The sequence below is a fragment of the Mustela lutreola genome, chromosome 1 (genome assembly GCF_030435805.1).
Source record: "Mustela lutreola isolate mMusLut2 chromosome 1, mMusLut2.pri, whole genome shotgun sequence".
In the NCBI taxonomy this organism is placed as follows: Eukaryota; Metazoa; Chordata; class Mammalia; order Carnivora; family Mustelidae; genus Mustela; species Mustela lutreola.
Genome location: NC_081290.1, coordinates 89,728,051 through 89,748,393, shown reverse-complemented (window position 1 = coordinate 89,748,393; position 20,343 = coordinate 89,728,051). Strand labels below are relative to the sequence as shown.

At 35.5% G+C, this 20,343-nt stretch overlaps 1 protein-coding gene and 1 non-coding gene across 2 annotated transcripts in view; one reads left to right on the top strand and one right to left on the bottom strand.

The window, feature by feature from the left end:
* The window catches only part of PRDM5 (PR/SET domain 5), a 224,758-nt gene that overhangs the window by 101,230 nt on the left and 103,185 nt on the right, over positions 1-20,343 (bottom strand). The window contains exons 4-10 of the mRNA XM_059169390.1: positions 18,225-18,399; positions 15,773-15,947; positions 14,263-14,355; positions 13,873-13,994; positions 10,133-10,212; positions 4,869-4,953; positions 3,473-3,630 (exon numbers count right to left, since the gene is read on the bottom strand). Coding sequence (XP_059025373.1) covers positions 3,473-3,630; positions 4,869-4,953; positions 10,133-10,212; positions 13,873-13,994; positions 14,263-14,355; positions 15,773-15,947; positions 18,225-18,399 — 888 coding nt within the window. The remainder of the gene's footprint in view (positions 1-3,472; positions 3,631-4,868; positions 4,954-10,132; positions 10,213-13,872; positions 13,995-14,262; positions 14,356-15,772; positions 15,948-18,224; positions 18,400-20,343) is intronic.
* LOC131822976 (U6 spliceosomal RNA) lies at positions 8,760-8,863 on the top strand. Its single transcript, XR_009350430.1, has one exon. It is a non-coding gene; the product is annotated as a U6 spliceosomal RNA (small nuclear RNA).

Below are 20,343 nucleotides of genomic sequence, written 5' to 3'. Positions count from 1 at the left end.
ATTACAAAGCTATAATCATAACAGTATGATATTAACAAAAAATAGACACATAGATCAATGGAAGAGAATGGAGAGCCCAGAAATAAACCCAGGCGTATATGTTCAAGAGAGAAGGCAAGAATATGCAATGAAAAAAGACTAGTCTCTTCAATGAACAGTATTGTGAAGACTAGACAACCGCATGCAAAAGGAAGAAACTAGACCACTATCCTACCAAATACTCAAAAATCAATTTAAAATGGATTAAAAGCTTGAGTGTAAGACCTGAAACCATAAAACTCCTAAAAGAAAACATAAGCAGTAAATTCCTTGACATCAGTCTTAGCCATGTTTTTCAAATCTGGCTCCAAAGACAATGGTAACAAAAGCAAAAATAAACAAACAAAACTACATCAAATTAAAGAACATCTGCACAGCAAAGGAAACCACCAACAAAATGAACAGAAGGGGAGAAGATATTTGCAAATCATGTATCTGATAAAAGGTTAATATCCAAAATATATTATGAACATATGCAACTCAATAACAACAAAAAAAATCCCATTAAAAATTGGAAAAATGATCCAGAAATGGAAAAAGGATCCAGACAGACATTTTTCCAAAGAAGACATACAGATGTCCAACAGGAAAAGATGATCACATGACTAATCATCAAGGAAATGCAAATCAAAGCCACATGATATATTACCTCACACCTGCCAGAATAGCTATCATCAGAATGACAAGAAATAACAAGTGGTGAAAAGAATGTAGGAAAAAAAACCCACATACTGTTGGTGGAAATTTAAGCTGGTACAACCACTATGGAAAACAGTACTAAATTTCTTCAAAAAATTACAAACTACCTTATGATCCAGCAATTCCACAGATGGGTATCTATCCAAAGTAAACAAAATGCTAATTTAAAAAAATATATAGGTACCCCTACATTCACTGTAAGATTATTTACAATAGTCAAGATATGGAAACAACCTAAGTATCCATCAATAGATGAATGTATAAAGAACATGCAGTACATGTCTATACAATGGAATATTACTCAGCCACAGAAAAGAATAAAATCTTGTCATTTGTGACAACATGGATAGACCTTGAGGGTATTAAGTTAGATGAGATAAATCAAACGGAGAAAGACAAAATACTTAATAATTTCACTTATAAGTGGAATCCAAAAAAAAAAGAAGGAAAGAAGGAAAGAAAGAAAGAAAGAACTAAGAAATAGAACAAAACAAAATCCAGATTCATAGTTAGAGAACTGAGTGGTGCTTGCCAAAAGGTGAGGGGGTTTTAGGGGTAGTATGGGTGAAGAGAATCAAGAGACACAAATTTCCAGTCATAACATGAGTAAGTGATGGTGATATATGTACAGTATAAGGAATACAGTCAATAATATTGTATTCACTTTATATGATGACAAATGGTAATTAGACTTACTGTGGTAATCAGTTTAGAATATATACAAATGTTAAATCATTATTTGTATACACTAAACTAATAATACTGTATGCCATTTATACCTCAATAAAACCATTTTTTAAAAATCAATTTTTTTAACACATCATAAATACATCTTAATATATATTATTAAGATGTTGAATGTCTTTGGACAAATTTTCTGAATTCAGCTAAAACATTATTTATTATCAACACAGAGTAGATAAGATTAATACATTCTGAAATAAGAACCAGAATAAAGGTAAAGCACAGGAAATGCAAAGAAAAATTAATTAAGGAAACTCAGAGATCATAACTTGGAGTCTTATCAGAAAAGAGGAAGGGGTAGGGTACCTGGCTGACTCAGTCGGTAGAGCATGTAACTCTTAACTGCAGGGTTATGGGTTCAATCCCTACTTTGGGTGAAGAGTTTAGCTAAAAAGAAAATAAAATAAAAACTTGAAAGAAAAGAAGAAGAGGAAGTTAGGTCATGCTGACTGAAGGCAAATGTCAAATTGTCTTAGGTATTACTACTGCAGAGAAAAGAAAAAAATCTAGAAAAATAAGCTAAGGTCATGGGTAGAGGACTCTGAATGACAGGGTAACATGCATGTACCATAACTTACATAGCCATTGGAAATCTACTCCTAATATTAGAGTACAAGAGTGATAGAGCTGTGCTATGGAAAATTTATCTACAAGGATGGATAAGTGGAAAGTGACATGTAGTAAGAATCTAATTACATGGGTATTAAAGTAATGAAGATGAGCAATAATCAGGATGACAGGATGGCAAAGGAATGAATGACCATGAGGGTGATGAGCCAATGCAGAGGGTAAAATCTTTACAAATTGGCTTCTAAGGGTGCCTGGGTGGCTCAGTCAGTTGGGCTTCCAACTCCTGATTTTGGCTTGGGTCAAATCTCAGGGTTATGAGGTCAAGCCCCAAGTCAAGCTCTGCACTGGGAATAGAGCCTGCTTAAGATTCTCTTTCTTGGGCCACCTGGGTGGCTCAGTTGGTTAAACAGCTGTCTTTGGCTCAGGTCATGATTTCAGGATCTTGGGATCGACCCCTCAGCAGAGTCCTCAGCCCTCAGCAGAGAGCCTGCTTCTCTCTCTCCCTCTGCCTGCTGCTCTGCTTACTTGTGCTCTCTCTCTCTACCTCTCTGTCAAATAAATAAACAAAATCTCAAAAAAAAAAAAAAAAAAAAAAAAGATTCTCTCTCTCCCTCTCCATCTGACCCTCCCCTGGTCACTTTCTTTCTCTCTATAAAAAAAAATAAATACATACATACATAGATAAAAATAAAACCAATTTTTAAAAAAGAGCTGGCTTCTAATTTTAAAAAGTGTCTAAGACTAAAGAAACAGACAGGAGTAAGTATATGCTTCTCTCATTAACAGAAAGGAGAATCTCCAGAAGAGATGTTATCAGCGGCATAAAGAACGAAAAGGTCATTCTGGGACATGCTAAATTCATTAAGTTAAAAGATATCCAGTTATGTATCAAATAAAGAAAAATAAATGTGAGTCTGAAGACTGGGTTAAAGAAAGAAATCATTTGGGATCTGATGAAATAGAGTCGATGGCAGAAGTCACGGATATAGCTGACACAGAGAACCTAGAAGAAGTCCACCTCCTGAGGGAGGAGACACGAAAGGGTCCAGAGTAATTGACAGAACACCTAGCCAAGTCTACACCAAAGATGAAGAGAATTTCAAAAAAGCTACCATGAACAAGGGTGTAGAATTTTAGAGAAAAAAGAAGGAAAAGAAGAAAAGACTTTGCAATTAATACAACACTGGGAAACACTGGATGACACTTTGCTCTACGAACAGTTTCAGTGGGAGGAGGAAGACAGAAACAAGGCCGGGGTGGGGTTATGGCATGAGTGAGGAGGTACAACGTATAAGCAACATCGTCCTCTAACTATTCCACATGTACATCATGTCCAGATATACAAAAAAAACCCTTTAAAAAATAAATGATTAGAAATCAAATCAGCAACTCAGCAAAAATAATATTAATAAGGTTTTACCTTCTTGTGATTCTTGTAAACATTTCTGTGGGCAAATCCCTTTCCACAAAGCTTGCATTTGTAAGGCTTATCTTCACTGTGTATTACTTTGTGGGCGCCCACTTGATCGAGTCTCTTGAAAGATTTATTACAAATCTCACAATTGTAGGGTCGTTTTTCTGTGAAAAATGAGCGGAGACAATCTCATATCTATATAAAGGTAAAGGATAAAAAGGGAAATAGCCTTACCTTATACTACTTCTGAGGGAAGGTCGACCAAAACATGACTGAAACAACTGAGAAAAAAAATCTACGTACCAATCCATTTCTGTTAGATATAGGAGCCTATTCACAAAAGAAATGTGAGCTAGTTCTCTTATAGACTCATATTGTAAACTACATGCATAAAACAGCTGAGATCTAAGGATAAAATTTGAATTCAAAGAAAAAACCCTACTTCCAGATGAAAAATCCACTAGTAGGTGTGAGTTTAAACCAAAGTCACAATTCCAAATGTTAAGAGTAGCCTGACAGTGATAAAAGTAAAAGACAGACCTGCCTCCTACTCAAACAAGAGGACCCCATATGGGCACAGCTTCAATTCTCAGCAGAAACAACACACTTAGGTTGTTGTATAAAATTCATATTTGTGCCATGTTCATGTAATGTTGATCACCAGATTTAAAAACCACTGTTTGTTTCAAACAAAGCATATCTGAACAGACCACGGGTGTCTGATCTCCTATTTTCATTTGTCAAAATATCTATATCTGTCTCTAAGCAAAGTGGATATTCAAAAACATTCTGACTTCAATAGCCTCCAATGACAGACATTCTAAACCACAGAAAGATACTTCATAAAACAAAATTTATTCTCAGACCTAATTTTTGAAAAATCTGTTTAACAGACCTATTACTCAAACTTGCTTAAAATGAAGCTGTAGCTTTAAAAACATATTCTCAAAATGCATTTATAAATTTCTCATTAACATTATCAGTACCTTAGTTAGAATATAAAAGTATGTAGAAAGGTAGAAACCATAATTGCTGAATTCCTCCGAAAAATCAAACACTACACTAGCACAATACATGATGATCTCATTTAATCTTCACAGCAAATTTGAATGGTAGGATACCTTTTCACAGATAAAGAACAGAATCTAAGGTTCTAACAGGAGTAGATTAAAAATTAAATGGTGACTCTGAAGATTTTGTGTATCATTTAGTCCAAGCACCTTGGCTTTATAAATAAACAAGTCTAGAGAGGCTAAGTAACTTGTTCAAAATCACTTGACTAGTTAATGACCAATCTAGCACTAAGAGCCAGGTTTCCTGATTACTACTCTCAGAGCTCCTGAAAATGACAAAGTGAATCTTTCACAGTGATTTCATTTTGAATGGAAAATATATATTTTACCTGAGTGAGTGATCATGTGACGTTTTAGCTGATTAGCTGAAATAAATTTCTTCATACATTCTTGACAATCAAATACTTCATGAATCTGCAAAAGGTTAAGTGGACAGTTAAGTCAACTGTCAAAGCCAAATAAATTAGAACAAAAGTATAAACATGTGGATAGCTGTTACCGTAATATCAATGTATTATAATTCAGCCCTAATTTGTTCACAGTGTCTTATATAAACTAAAAATGCAATGAACATGTTACCAAGTAAAAACATCATTAAAAGAAAATACAAGATTGGAGAGGCACCTGGATGGCTTAGTTGGTTAAGTGTTGGCCTTCAGCTCAGGTCATTGATCCGTCCTGGGATCTATCCTTGCACTGGGCTCCCTGCTCAGTCGGGAGTCTGTTTCTCCCTCTCCCTCTCCCTCCCCACCCTCTCTCTTTCTCTCAAATAAATAAATAAAATTTTAAAAAAAGGAAATAAAATACAAGATTGCAGCACACTATTTAAATATGTTAAATAGCTGACCCATTTAGTGCATATTACATTTCTACACTCTGTAAAAAGTTATACCTAATATCCATTAACTCTCTGTTATGCACAAATTTAGATTTGGAAATATGAAAACCTATAGGTAATAAGATTCCCTTTACAGAAGTCAAACCATTTTATATTTAAATATATATAGTACAGAACAAAACATTATTTACCATGAAAGGCAAGAAGATACATGATTCTGAAAGACATTTAGCTCACAGTGAGGTTCTTACATGACAGGAAGGCCACAATAAAAAGAAAAGCTCAGGGTGCCTGGGTGGCTCAGTTGGTTAGGCCACTGCCTTCAGCTCAGGTCATGATCCTGGAGTCCCAGGATCGAGTCCCACAGAGGGCTCCCAGCTCTGTGGGGAGTCTGCTTCTCCCTCTGACCTTCTCCCCTCTCATGTTCTCTCTCACTCTCTCTCTCAAATAAATAAATAAAATCTTTTAAAAAAAGAAGAAGAAAAGCTCAAAAACCATAATGAGTAAGAAGAGGAGGAGCATAACCTTAGCAAACAACTAGCTAAATAATTATTATAATTGGATATTAAATTTAGCTCTTTCCCATCCAGACACTACATCAGAGAAATCATATAGGTAGTATGAAAAGTAGAAGCCCAGTTTATGATCAAAATCAATGCACAAAGTTCTAAAAGGAATGTATTGCCAGAAGTCTTGTATGAGAAATATCAACCGCCCCAATGAACAAAAGCATCACTTGTTTTGCCAAAGATTCAAAAATAGTGCTTTTGTTTCAACCTCAGGAAAGGTAGAGCTCACAATACTAAACACCAGAGAAGCAAAGCCTCTTCTGCAGAAAGCCGGGTACTATGCTTATCCCTGTAGAATAAGTAGGGCCCCTGCAGAGAAGTCAAGGCAGAGGACCATGAACTGGCACAGCGGTGAGTCACGAGGGGAGGCTTGGGTTGCATTCTAGTGACTGGATCCCATGATCTAAGTGGCCATGGAAGAGCTCAAGACAGAGAGAGTAAAAAAAAAAAAAAAAAAAGGATAAGGCAGGGAAACAAAAGCTAGGGGAAAGTTAACAGATCCCAGGTCTGCAGTCTATACCTTAATTCTGTGCTCAATCACACGGCAGGTCTGAGACTGCCTACCCACCCCCTGCTTCTGTCAGCCCTGACTCTTGGTTAGTCAGTTACCTCATCTGGGAAGAGCAGAGAAAAGGTAGATAAACAAGGCACAGGCAGAACGATGTCATTCCACTGGAGTCTAATTTACATCCCCACTTACATACAGTGCCACCTCATCTCAGTCAGTGAATATATGGAGTCCAGAGAGTTCTAGGATTCCTCAGAAAACAATGTGGGCTCTGCACAAGTACTCAGAAAGCAAGAACTATGCAGTACAGACAAAAAACTTTCAGGCTGAACCATTTTAAAGACAGCCTCTTCAATCATCAAAGACCCTCACCATGGCTTTGGTTGAACAACAATGTTTAAGGAGCAATGATATTATGGGTAATGTCTATTTAAAGACAGTATGAAGAGATTCTTATGCTTAAACTCTTTGTTTCTGTAAGATGTGCCTTTTATAATAACAACATATCCTTAAAAAAGATGATGTGCCTTCTAAACCACACATAAATGAAAATATATTTATTTTCATTTTAATATGAAATTCATATTAATAACTAAATTTTTAAAATTAGTCATCCATATATAAAATGTTAACTGTTAAATAAAATACTGCAGCATAGTACCCATACTTGTTCACTTCTTAACTCCAGTGGCTCCTGAAATGAAGTATTTTTAAAGGTTCAATTGAACTGATTTTCCACAATCACAAAATAGAATTTTCACTGTACAGGAAAGCATTTTTGTATTGACTATCTTACTTACAGTGGAAAATTCAGGTTGAAACTATGTTTAAAAATCCCCAAAAAGCTGAATAAAACAATCAGATTTCAAGTGAAAACGACAAGTAATAACACTATTTATTTATGCCTAATGCTAAATAAAGCACAATTTTCAAAATCTCCAGCTTAGTAATTGATATGGTGGGTAATAATTTACAATCTGAAGTCCCTAGTTAGATAATTTTCAAGAAGGATCATAATATGTCTAACTGTAACACAGGATAGTATACAGAAATTAAGGTACCGGTCTAGATTATGATGTAATTTGGCATATTCATAAAGCACCCTCTACTGGCAAGGGAAAATACTGCAACCAAACTCTATTAGACATTCAACATAGCTGCTGTTAAGAGTCAAAAATGGTAGTCAGTAAAAGCTGCCTGTGGATTCTGAAAGGCTAAGTTAAAGGGGCCATGCTAGAATGAAGTGCCACATTCACCTAGTAAGTTAATAGCATTTTGCAGAGATAACTTGGATGCTGTGTTCTACTGAGATGCCTAAATTATAACCATAACCACTATTTCTGCTTCTGTACCTTCGCTTGCTAACCCATGAGGAGATGGAAAATTACCAGCAAACTTTCTATAGGCACTCTGTAACCACACAACCCCCGCCCAGAATGAAACTTAGCAGAGTGGCCGTTCCCGGACCCCCACCTGGCTCTGGGCCAAGAGATAACAGCCATCTGGCGCCAGAGAAACCCCCACCCAGAACTGGACATGACAAAGTGACTGGTCCCAGACCCCCCACCCAGCTTTGGGTACAGGAGATAATAACCATCTGGCACCCCGTAGCTTGACAGGGAGACCCCGGCCAGTCCTGAGGTGACACATACCCTAGCGGTGCCAACCAAGCAGTTTGAAGAATGACAGCCCTTTGACCTAACCAAGAATCTGTTCCCAGCCCTTTTGCTGCTCTGTAGCACGCCAGTCATATTATGGAGTTGCTGTTTGATTTTCCCGTGGTATGTAGTGATTTGTTACGAGATACTATGATGTATGCCAAATCCCTGCCTCCCCTAAAATAGTGTATAAAAAGTGCTGTGATCCTGAGTTCAGGACCTCTTAGTGTCACTGGCAACGAGTGCGCGGAGGTCCAGGTTTGAACTCGTAATAAACGACCCTTGCTGTTTGGCTTTGACTCTGGACTCTGGTGGTCGTCTTTGGGGGGTCTCGAAATTTGAGCACAACACTACCACCACCAGGTAGTATTTAGATCTGCCAAAATATTCCTTGGGGAAAAGATTCTTATATTATGAAAAAAATAAATGGAAAGTAGAACATTTTTCAGAAATATATCCTACAACCAACTTTGCTGAAACATTCTATTGGGAAAAATCTTTAATTTGGCAAAATATCTTACACTTCAACTTCTTATGATTTAAACAGACCGGAAATACGTATAAGTACAAAGATATTTAGAAAATATCTATTCAATTGGATTTAATCTTTTTGTCTCAGACCAGGTTCTTATTCAGAAGTCATGCCAGTGAAGTGAGCAGTACAAGTACTAAAACTAGAATGATACAGTGAAGATAAGCATGGTTCGTGCACAAGAATTATGTACAAATTCTTCAAGTGTTCTATAATTTTTAAACAATCCCATAAGAAAACCATTTGGAAAGTGAAAAGAAAAAAAAGTTTCATGGTACTCAGAGAAAAAGAAAAGTTCCAAGTCACATTTAATAAAAGAGAGAACAGAGACCCCATGTACATGAAGTGTTAGGGACAGAAGAAGATGACACCCACTGTCCTCAGTCTCAGTCCACTGCTTGTTCCATTATTTCTCCCTGAGGATCACAATCACCCAACATATAACATATAACATACATCTTTTCCATCTAACTATCTCACATGTTTGTAGATTAATCCATGGCACATGGTTAGAGCTATCAGATTGAATATCATATGAACTTTAATGTCTGTCAGATTACTTTGGAATATAGCAATATACAAATAAAAAGATAAATTAATTTTGTAAACCACAAGAAAAGTAAAATTTTATATTCACTAGTACCATCTCTTCTCTTCTTCGATATTAAATCACTAAAAGAAAATATTATATGTTCTTAGATATTCTGACAAAACAATATGTGAAATTATTAAAGAAATCATTTCTCTTTGTTATTACAATATAAGACAATATGATATAGTATGAATTTTTCTAGACTTTGCTATAATAAAAACAAAAATTGCAATTCTACTTTAGTTCTATTCTATTGTAAATTCTATTAATGAGGGCTACTGTTGTTAGGGTTAATAACTACAGTATATTTTTCCGGTTAAATTTCCACATAAAAAGAGTAACGTAGTAAGTTTTATGCTTATTACAAAATGTATTAAATTTATTTTCTGCAAATATAACCATTCACTCCTAGTAACAACCCTCTGACATACTTGTACATTATTTTTAGTTCTTCAAAACAAGAGAGCTCTTGTTTTTGTTTTGCCAGATTTAACCATAATATGCATCCATTTAAACAGCTAAGTGTTATTACGGTGCATATTATAAATGCACAAAACTACATGTTTTCATCAATTATATGGTATTTCCTGAGCAAACAGCAACTGACAAAGCTTGAAACCAGGATGAGGTGTTGCAGTGACAGGCTCAACTAGATGTCACACTTTGTACTGGAGAAATATTTCTACTAATTCTGAGTGATAACTCAAAATTTATTTTTGCAAGAGCTTACTTTTCTGCATTATTGGCCTTGCATTTTAGAATATGTTAGTATATAAATTAATGACAAAACTCTGTCTCTATAAGTATAAAAAATCAACTAAAAATTTTCATGGCAGACACTATAAATGACTAAAAGATCTTATATTCTGATGAGCATTAATCTTTATCTTACTGACCTTTCTATGTTCCTGCAGGCTTGATGCCGAAGAACACTTTTTATTGCACACTGAACATATGAGCTTTTTCTTAGGATCTCCTAAAATGAAAATAAAATGCTGTCATGATTTAAATGAGAAAATTAGAAGGAGCATCAGATACAATGTTTCTAGGTGATACATCATTTCTAAACAGGTATTTCATCTTAACTTAGAATTTTAAAACTTTCAGTGTTATAGTTACATCCATTAAACTGCATTTTAAACCCTTTCTTTTTAAATCTGAAAAATATTCAGCATGATATACCACTTTCTACATAAATTAAATAGTCTTTCACCTTTCCATAAACTAATGTAAAATTTTTTAAAGCACACTTACATGGAAAATTGTACTTGAAATTAATCACATGTGTTTATAAAAAAAAAACTTATGGGATTTATTAACTCATAAGTTGATTTTGCTACTTGCTTTAAATTTTAACAGAATATTTCATTTAATCATATGGATTTCTTAAGATGGAATTCATAGATTATTCTTTCCAGAACTAGATTCCTGCAAAATCTATGAATATATACTTTCTCATATTAATATTAAAAACCAGAAAATAAAATCAAGTACAATAAAACATTATACTGGCATTCATATTAATATACAAATCAAAACAAGCCCAATTTTGTCTTCCTACATAGTGATTATAGTAGTTCATTTCATATTTCAAATTTCACAGTGGTTATAGGATTGAAGACTCAATAAAACATTTTTTCAAATATGATGTAATAATAGTACTATCTGCACTACCACAAATAACTGGAGTGGGTTTTTTTAATGTGTAATTAATGAATTTCAAATATACAAAAAGTAAAAAATAGTATGAGGAACTACCATGTATCCATCACCTGGCCCCAGCAATGACAAATCCGAGGCTATTCCCACCTCAACTGCAACTCCATCTCCTCCCCCATTATCCATTATTTTGGGGAAAAAAAAATTTTTTTTTAAGTTTTACAGAATGATTTTATCATCCGACTATATTTATGAAAGAAAAACACTTTTAGAAAAAGAAAAATATGAATTTTGGTCTTATTCTTCAAGTTACTTATTTCAAAAATAATAGCACTATTTTTAGCATGCTGAATATTATAGCCAAGAAAATTTTTCTTAGTGAATGACAAGTAATTTGGCTACTGAGGGAGAAAATCCTCGCAAACAAAATCAGTATTCTCTGTACATATAGACTGAATACATGAAGGTCGACTGAGAAAGAATATTCCTTCTTTTCCAGCTCCTACTAGCTGGCATTTCCCTCCTTCAATCCATAATCTTGTATTGTTCTATCTTATCCCTCAAACCAGCTGCCCCTTGATACTAGATCCTATCCTTTCCATATAGGTAGGTCAGAGGCTGAGGGAGAGAAGAGAAAAAGAAGTGAGACATCCCCAACCATACCTCTTACTTTACTTTCATCTTCCTGCCACTGTCCCTCCAGCTATCATAGGCAGTATACCGTACCTCATCCCTACCCTGCAACCTTTCCTCCTCATGTCTTCTATTCTTCATCCTAGGACTAAAATCCCAGTTCTTTTGAGAAAAAAAAAAAATTTTAAAGCTTATGACAATTTGCCTGAGAGTACAGACAAATGTTATCTCCCATAAATACAAAACCTCTTGGTTTTAGTATCCACAGAACCTAAACAGAAGAAAATAATGGAAGTGGGTTAAGGAAGTCCAGCCTTTCTATGTTTCATCGGTTTCCTCTTGGGTAACTTGAAGGTCCTCACCACTCTACCAGCTTCCCTAGGTTGAAGGACAAGAGCATCTACCAAACTGTAACTACACTTTATACTATTTTAGTTTTGCTATATTCAGGTAAGTCTGATTTTTGAGTTTCAGATTCAACTTTCAAAAACATTCAGGAACACATTATTTATGATGGTAGAAGATGTATGAGAAATTAATACAACCGTACTGAATACATAGTCATCTAAGTACTGTGAGTTTCAGTACAATATGGGTTAGGTATTCTGCCAGGCGTTCTACAATCATGTGTGTGAACACTGCTTTGCTTTGCTATTGTGAATGTGGAATATTCTTCCTCCAAATGTTTGTGTATCACACCGAAGAAAGGGGAGAAGCAAAAGAGGGGCTATGCATGAGAGACCTGTTATGTATTGATCCCAACAAAAGGTACATATAGTAACCTCTGATTAATAATAGTACATTCCATATTTTGTATGTTTCCACAACATAGAAATATAAAAATAATTTCTTTTATAAATTATTTCCTACAAAGTCAACATGAATTTCCAGAATCAATAATATTATAATATTCAAGGCCAATTACAAGAAGCCTCAAAGAAATTATGCTTATAGCACAGCCTGAAGACCACATGCCCAATGACAAGAATGCAAGTTTCCAGAGTTTCAGTATGCATCTGGTTTTTTACTTAGTTCAGCAAAGTTAACTTTAAAAATGACATGAAAGATTTGTTATAATACATAGCAGACAAGGATGGAGAAAATTAAGAACAGCATTTTAAACATAACAGCTTAAAAAAAAAAAAAAAACTACGAAGACAGGTCTATCAAAAAGTTATGCCTGCCTTTTGTAAGCACAGGAAAGGCCGAAGTATAATGAATTCAGGAAAATGCCATCTTCCCTAAATCACCCGTATATTCTTCAAAAGGAAAAAAAAGAAGTCAGAACACTGTAAAGTCCTACTGAAAGCATCCTGAAGCTGTATTTTGCAAGCCATCCTTTCTACCGCTTAGAACTGCCATACAGAGCTCAGACATAGTACGAGGCCCACCCAGGGATGCCAAGTGGGAGCCAGCAATCACACTCATAGTTGCTTCTATGTAACTTTAACATTAAAGGAGATACTTTTTGGACAATGAACATAGGATATGGAGGCTGAGTACTGATTATCCTGTTCTCACACATGTGAGAATAAACAAGATAGGAGAAGAGAAATCCACTTTCCCCATATCCAGAAAGACATCTTTCCACACATTTCCAGAAGCCAAGGGCAAATGTAAACACATGAGAAAAGCGTAAGTACAGGCGGATATGAGGAGTTCCACGAAGGTTGGCCTCCTTTAAGGAAAAGACACCGAGGAAGTGAAAAGTTAACTCTGACATTACAGCCATCTGTTCAACTCGGCGCCATAGATTTAGTCCCTGAGCCAAAATACATTTACCATGTGCTAAACAGATACAATCTAAGTGACAGTCAACTGTTGTCTTTGTTTTATTGTTTAGCTGCCCATTAGAAGGCATTCAAATAGTATCTGCCTTATTAATTCAAATACATTCAATTCCCATGTCAAAATGCAGTAATTTTCTCCAATACAGAAGAAATATAAATTTAAAAAATGGAATTTTACTGTAAAAATATTAAGGCATGAGAGCATTACGCAATAGTTTTAAAATATGTTTCTGTAAAGAGAAATTTTGTATTTCACCTGTAAATTGTCACAATATTGATTCTTAATACACCCCCCCTACCAAGCTCCAGTAGGTTCTAGCTTAGGTTTCCAGCTATGATTACTTTAGACATAGGAAAAATGACAAATACTGTCGAAATCAACTTGAACAAGAAACAGTGTTCAGTGAAAGAAAAAAGTCCCCTGCCAGAGCTCCACATCTGTGTGAGTCCGATGGAAAAGCAAGCTCTCTCCTTGAGAGCAAGAATTAAAAACAGATCACTGCAGCCCAGGGAGAGAAGGCCCCTTTAAGAACGACCCTGCAGGGACTTCTCACCAGCATGGACATTTTCCTGGTGTCTTCGGAGAGCATCCCGGCTCTTCAGCCTCTTCCCACAGCTGTCGGCCTTGCACACAAACCGGGCATCTCCCCGGCAGGTCTCCTGATGCTGCTCAAAACTGCAAGACAACCAGGCAAGAGGAAAAGGGAGAAGAGATGGTGAGGCCATACTTAACTAATTCTTACATCATGGCCAAGCTTTTGCAACGCGAGCTCTCCAGCAGAGTTTCTGGGTCATCTCACGTACTACCTGAGCAGGTAAAAAGGAAACACTTAAAATCCCACTGCAGCCTCGTGATACTAAGTCACAACAAAGCATGGAAAACATGCATGCTAAAAATGACCCACAATTAAGTAACAGCCATCTGAGAACTCAAGACACAAAACCTTGATGCTGAACTGAAGGAAGAACTGCAGACGGAGCACTGAAAGCTTCGTGAAGAATCCTTCAGACTGCTTCTCGCCGGGCACTGAAGAACACTGAGGGAAGACAGAAAAAAAAAAAAAAGAAACAAACAAATAAATAAATAAAAACTGGAAATGTAAGACAAAAACTTAAGAAAATCTCTCTACTTTAAACAAAGTCCTATTTGTGATCTCTGTTTTCATTCTGTCTTTTGCCCTGTAAAATTTTGATCAGTACCTCATTTAACTGTAAGAACTAGCTCAGCAAAAATATATTTGGTATAGATTCAATAAAAGCTGACCGAACTGCAGGTTTTTTTGTTGTTTTTGTTTTGTTTTGTTTGTTTTGTTTTGTTTTTTAAGATTTTATTTATTTGACAGAGAACACAAGTAGGCAGAGAGGCAGGCAGAGAGAAAGAGGAGGAGAAGTTAGGCTCCCCACTGAGCAGAGAGCCCGATGCAGGGCTTGACCCCAGGACCCTGAGATCATGACCTGAGCCAAAGGCAGAGGCTTTAACCCACTGAGCCACCCAGGTACCCCCAGATTACAGTTTTAAAGTCTATTCACTAAAAAGTATATAGCTCATGCTTTTTTTTTTTTCCAAAAGCCTGTAACAGAATTTCCAAATGTTTAATCTATTGCTATTATAAAACTTCTTTTAAGTTTTGAGCAGAAATTCTTCATCACAAATTTCATAAGTAACATGGATGCATATAATATGTGAAAATTATCTTAATATAAAATATAGCACGCTTCAGAATTTTACTTCAATGAATAAAAAAATGAAATAGTACATCTCTATTACAGATTTCTTGCTCATATACGAAGTGACATTCTTAAAATAAAAATAGATGTATCTACCTCTCACTTTTAATGAGTGTAAAATATTTAAGTAAAAAGACAATATGCTATTAATATAAAGTCAAAATAATAAAGGATGCAAAGCAATGTGTGGGATCATTTAATGGATCTTAATGTCATATCCTTTACCTATTCATCTTTAAATTGTTCCCCTTAAGTTGTCATGAAATAAACAGTGCTTCTTTTCCAAAATGTCCATTTCCTTGATACTCTGAACTCTCTCCATTTCTTAAACTTTTTTTTTACTGATTTCTAAGAAGATCAAACGTAGACAACTGAAACTTGATCTGTAACCTCAGAGCACTGAATTATGCATAACTGAATTTCAGCTTAGTAAGCCAATGAGCTTGATATTTAATGGCAAAAAATTAAATGGACAAGGACTTATTAGCATAAACAATGCTCATTCGGTGAAGTTCATAGTCAGAATGTTTCAAAATCAACATACTAAACTAAGATAAGTTAATGACAATGACAACATAGAACGTTTACTATCTTCCTCCCTCCCTATCTCTTTCTCACATGCATGCACATACACACGCATACATGCACAAGTTAGAAACTGTAAAACAAATCAAATGGAATAAAGAAGTATTAGCTTATAATTTTGATATTCTTTGCTATACGCACTGTCTTTGCAAAGCCTGCTTAACTGGGAATTTCTTCCCACAGTTCTTGCACTTAAATTCTTTCTCCTCGGTAGGTTTCTGGTGCAATGTCTGAAGATGCTCAGCAAGAATTTCCTCGCTGGTAAAACTCGAGTCACACTGGGGACAAGCATAGTCCTCTTTACGGCCAAGGCAATCTACACATTGACAAGGAAACAGATTTATAAGACAAAAATTAAGAGCCAAGAATTGCTCAATTTTAGTTTCACTTTAAAATCAAAATTGTGTTTAACAGTATCAGAATAATAAATGCTTATCTCTATGAGTATTAAAAATATTGTCCATGAAAAATAATAGGAAGTGTTACTAGAGAGAAATACATTATCATTTAATTCCTTCCTCTTGTTCCAGCAAATTAATACAAAATCAAAATCAAAATCAATTGTTAATTTACCCTATAATGTTCACTTTTCACATTAAAGAGATTTTACAAATGTTGAATGAGAAAGCAAAAACTTTCCATGAAACAGGTCATCTTGAGTTCACTGAGTGCACAAGGAGAAAAAAATCCAACCAAGGCAAACTACGTGGAATCACCAAGGGGAATCTCACATACATGTGAAAAAGACCAAGGTCATAAAAACAGCACTCATTATGGTAGGTATAGTGAGGCTCCACTGCGTCTCTGGCTTGTCAGTCCCTATGGACTGTCACAGATCCGCCCAAATTTCTCAAAGTACATTATTTACATTACAGATTTTTTTCTTATATTAAAATTTTATTAAATAAAATGAGATTTAGAAAATTTAGAAAATGTGAAGAAAGTAAAAATGACCAAGAATCCTGTAAGGAAGAGAAAACCACTTAATAAATTCTCAAGTCTGATTTGTCTTTTGTCCATTCATATCTTCCACACAGTCTGATAATTACATTTATGATCATACTTTTTATGCAATCTCGTCTGTTGCTCTTTTTTTTCCATTCAACATTTTCTCAATTAAAAAAAATAGTGTACCGTATTATTTAACTAAACTCTCCATGGTTTGACATTTGAGTAGATTATTTGTTTCTTTTGTGTTATGGGTTTGTTGTTCTATGTTCTGGGTTTTTACTGGGAGAGTTGCTTTTATTAATAAAAACTAATTTCTAAAATAAAAATAGCAATAATATTAATAATGTAATTAACTGATTCATACTTTTTAAGTCTCTAAGTTTCTGTTGATTATTTTTACAAAAGTAATGGAATTTGGTATTTGTTAACTGAAGAAAAATCAGGATGATAATAAATAAGCAGGAGACTCATTTTTAAGTGGACATAATAATAACGTGCCCGGGGGTGTGACATTAAAAAAGTATATACTAGTATAGAGTACATCAGAGGGAATAGTCAGTAATATTGTAATTCACATAAATAAATAAATACCCCTCAAAAAGAAAACACAGAATAATCAGAAATAGTCACCCAAAGTCTGAAATGCAAAACTGCAAAATGCATATTTGAAAGATAGAACAGAAAGCCTGTCCTCATCTTCCCCTTAAATAATCCACCTAAAATAAAAAAAACACAAGCAGAGGCTGGCAATGCTGGGAATCCTTATACTTTCTCAGCCAGTAACATACAGTTCGAATAGGAAATTCTTATGAAAGACATTATGACCATGGTGACTAAAGAAACTAGTGTCACTTCTGAAATGGCTTTGCTAAACAAAATGGAAAATACCCTCTGGTAAATTTCAGCCCATTACAAAATGTGAATACCTATAACATCATTCATATTTCTTTCAAACCCCAGCAGGAGTAAAACACAACATAACAGAAACAAGTTCCAATAATAATTGATTATTCCCCAGCAGATGGCAAACAAGCGACATCCTTGGATTGCAGGCCTGATCAAAGCAGGTCAGACCTACAGTCCACACACAGTTTCTGGTTACCCAGCTGAAGCTATCTAACAGTTCTGCAGGCTTCTACAGTCAGAACAGAAAGAGATTTCCAGAAGCTCCAGATTCTCCAAGGATCTCTAACAAGAGGGAGGCCAAGGAATAATCCCAGAGGTTCCATCTAGCAGTGCCCTCTGGACACCTCTGCACTTGCCCTTCCCCATGTGCAGATGAGAACGTTAACGTCTCTAAGAGTTAGTGACTTACTCAGTTACAAGACTGATTAGTGGCAGATTCAGGGCTGGAGTACAAAATTCCTCATTGCTCGCCACCCCAGATGTACCAGGGAGAGCAGTGAGAGCCAGGAGCTGGCACTGACCTTAGCAGTCCTATAGGGTACATCTATCACCCACGCCCGCCATTCTCCTCCTGCTGGAATAAAGATGGGCTTACAGCCGGATATCCTCTGAGAGTCGTTCTAACCACAACTATTTTGACAACACCCTATGATAATGCAACTATAATTCACCCACAGTTCAAACCGTATTTCTCCTACAACTTCCATTCTCTCAGATCACCAGTTAGAGGCAATACCTTTTCTGCCAGCTGTTGATTGTCCTTTAGAATTTTTAACTTCCCCTTCTTTGATCATTGTCATAATTTGCTGTTCTTCCTCATCAGCCTCCATGTCACTGTCCAGGTAGCCAATCAGTAGCTCTGTATCTGTTTCTATATCCTCAATTGCCAAATAGAAAATGTTTTCTCCTTCCTGAGACAAAATTAAAAAATATGCTGTTGTATGACAAATAATTTTTAAAATGTTGATCCACTCATTTGTTTCTAATAGTAATGAAGAAATCATTTTAAGATACATTGAGTACCATGTGCCCGTTTTTTATATCTCCAACTGATTTAGATACTGAAAAAGGAAACTGACAACATTCAGTCACCTGGCAAATAAAATACAAATATATATTACTGATAGTGACATTTATATATAGCAAATGAAAGTCTATTTATATTTCTAAAAGTGAATTTCACATTGTTAATTTGCCTAATGCAGTAACACCTTGTGGAGGTCCGTAAATGCAGTAAGAAGAAATCTGTTAAGTAATGGCATCATTTCTGCGCCTAGAGAACAAAGTGCTATCAATGACCTAATTATGATTAATATTAAATCCAAAACTGGAAGGAAAAAAATTACAATTTATAATATAAGCCAGAGGAACAGCAAATGAACCCTAAAAGAATTTCCAAAAAACCTAGACCAGAAACAGAAAAAAGACGAGGCACCTGAGAGGTTCAAAGAATTGACTAAATCATCCTGTGTACCTAAATTCCACTGAAATGACAGGAAAGCAGAAAAGAAAGGAAATTCTAATATCAATACATCAATTTTTTTTTTCAAAATTCTAGAAGATTAGAAATCAGGGTTGAAATGATAGATAACTACTCAGAAGAAATTTCAACCCATAACAGACATAAGAAAAATGTTACAAAGAACCTACTTCCCAAGGAAACCCCAGAGAAACTTCACACTTGGAATGAACTGGTACAAAAAGCCCCTCTGGGCCTTCGGCCAATCACCAGGGAGGCCAGAACTGGGGCTGCTTAGCTCGCTGTCCCCAGGAGAAACACCCAGAATTGCTGTCTTTTACATAGTTGAGGATTTGTTCTGGGAGGGCTCCTAGTTTGGCTGCTGAGGATAAAGAGAAGCAAAGCATAGCCTGAATTTATTGAACCTTGGTGGTAGGCAAGGGGACTGAAGGACAAGGACAATAAGCTCCACCAAAGAGTGAAATTCAATAACGGAGAGAACAAAGAACAAAGCCTTCCCTCTGTTGTCATTATCACCACTCTTGTTAAGGAGGAAGAGACAAGAGGAGGAAAAAGAGGTAAGGTGAATGAGAGAAGGAAGAGGAGAGGGAGAAGAACGTGTAAGACATGTATGTGTGTGTGTATGCATTTTTACATAAGCAGAACCCTCATGAAAAGTCGGGAAAAATATGCATAAAACTGTTACATGGTTATCGTTTAGAAGCTGGGAGGAAAAGTAGTCTATATTCAATACTGTTTTACATTTTTTTGTTTTGGTTTTTACAATGAAAAGAATCTTCGTAATTTTTAAAACAGTGTATCTTAGAAAATTCCATGCAGGAAATGGAAATGATGATCATAGTCATCATTTCTGGTCAAGAAAGGTTTGATGCAAAAGTTCGAGTTATTGAACAAATCTAACCATCAGCTACAGTTAATTAAAAGATGTTTCTATAATATTTAGCGCATCCTTGGAAGATTTTTAATTTCAAACCTGCAGAAACTATAAAAAAGTTATTTCTAATTAAGAACACAATTAACTTCTATACAATTGTTACTCTTTGTGCAACAAAAATAAATGAAAAACAACAGAGACACTCAACAAAAGAGAGGTCGCTTTTTAAATTAACTCAGAAGTGGCAATTTCCAGAGTTTGGAAACCACTTGCCAAGAGTTACCCAAAGCAACAAATGAAGATTTCAGAATACAATCATAAATTTTAGTGCTTATCTGATCAACAGGCAAGAAATTTAATTGAACCATCTCTCCAGAATATTAATCATCAATTTCATGATGGCCTGAATAGCACCAAGGAAAGACAATGTTTTTAAATTTTAAAACATGGTAACATTCACTTAAACTGCAATCATAAGACACAGCATGCCTATTTAGGAAC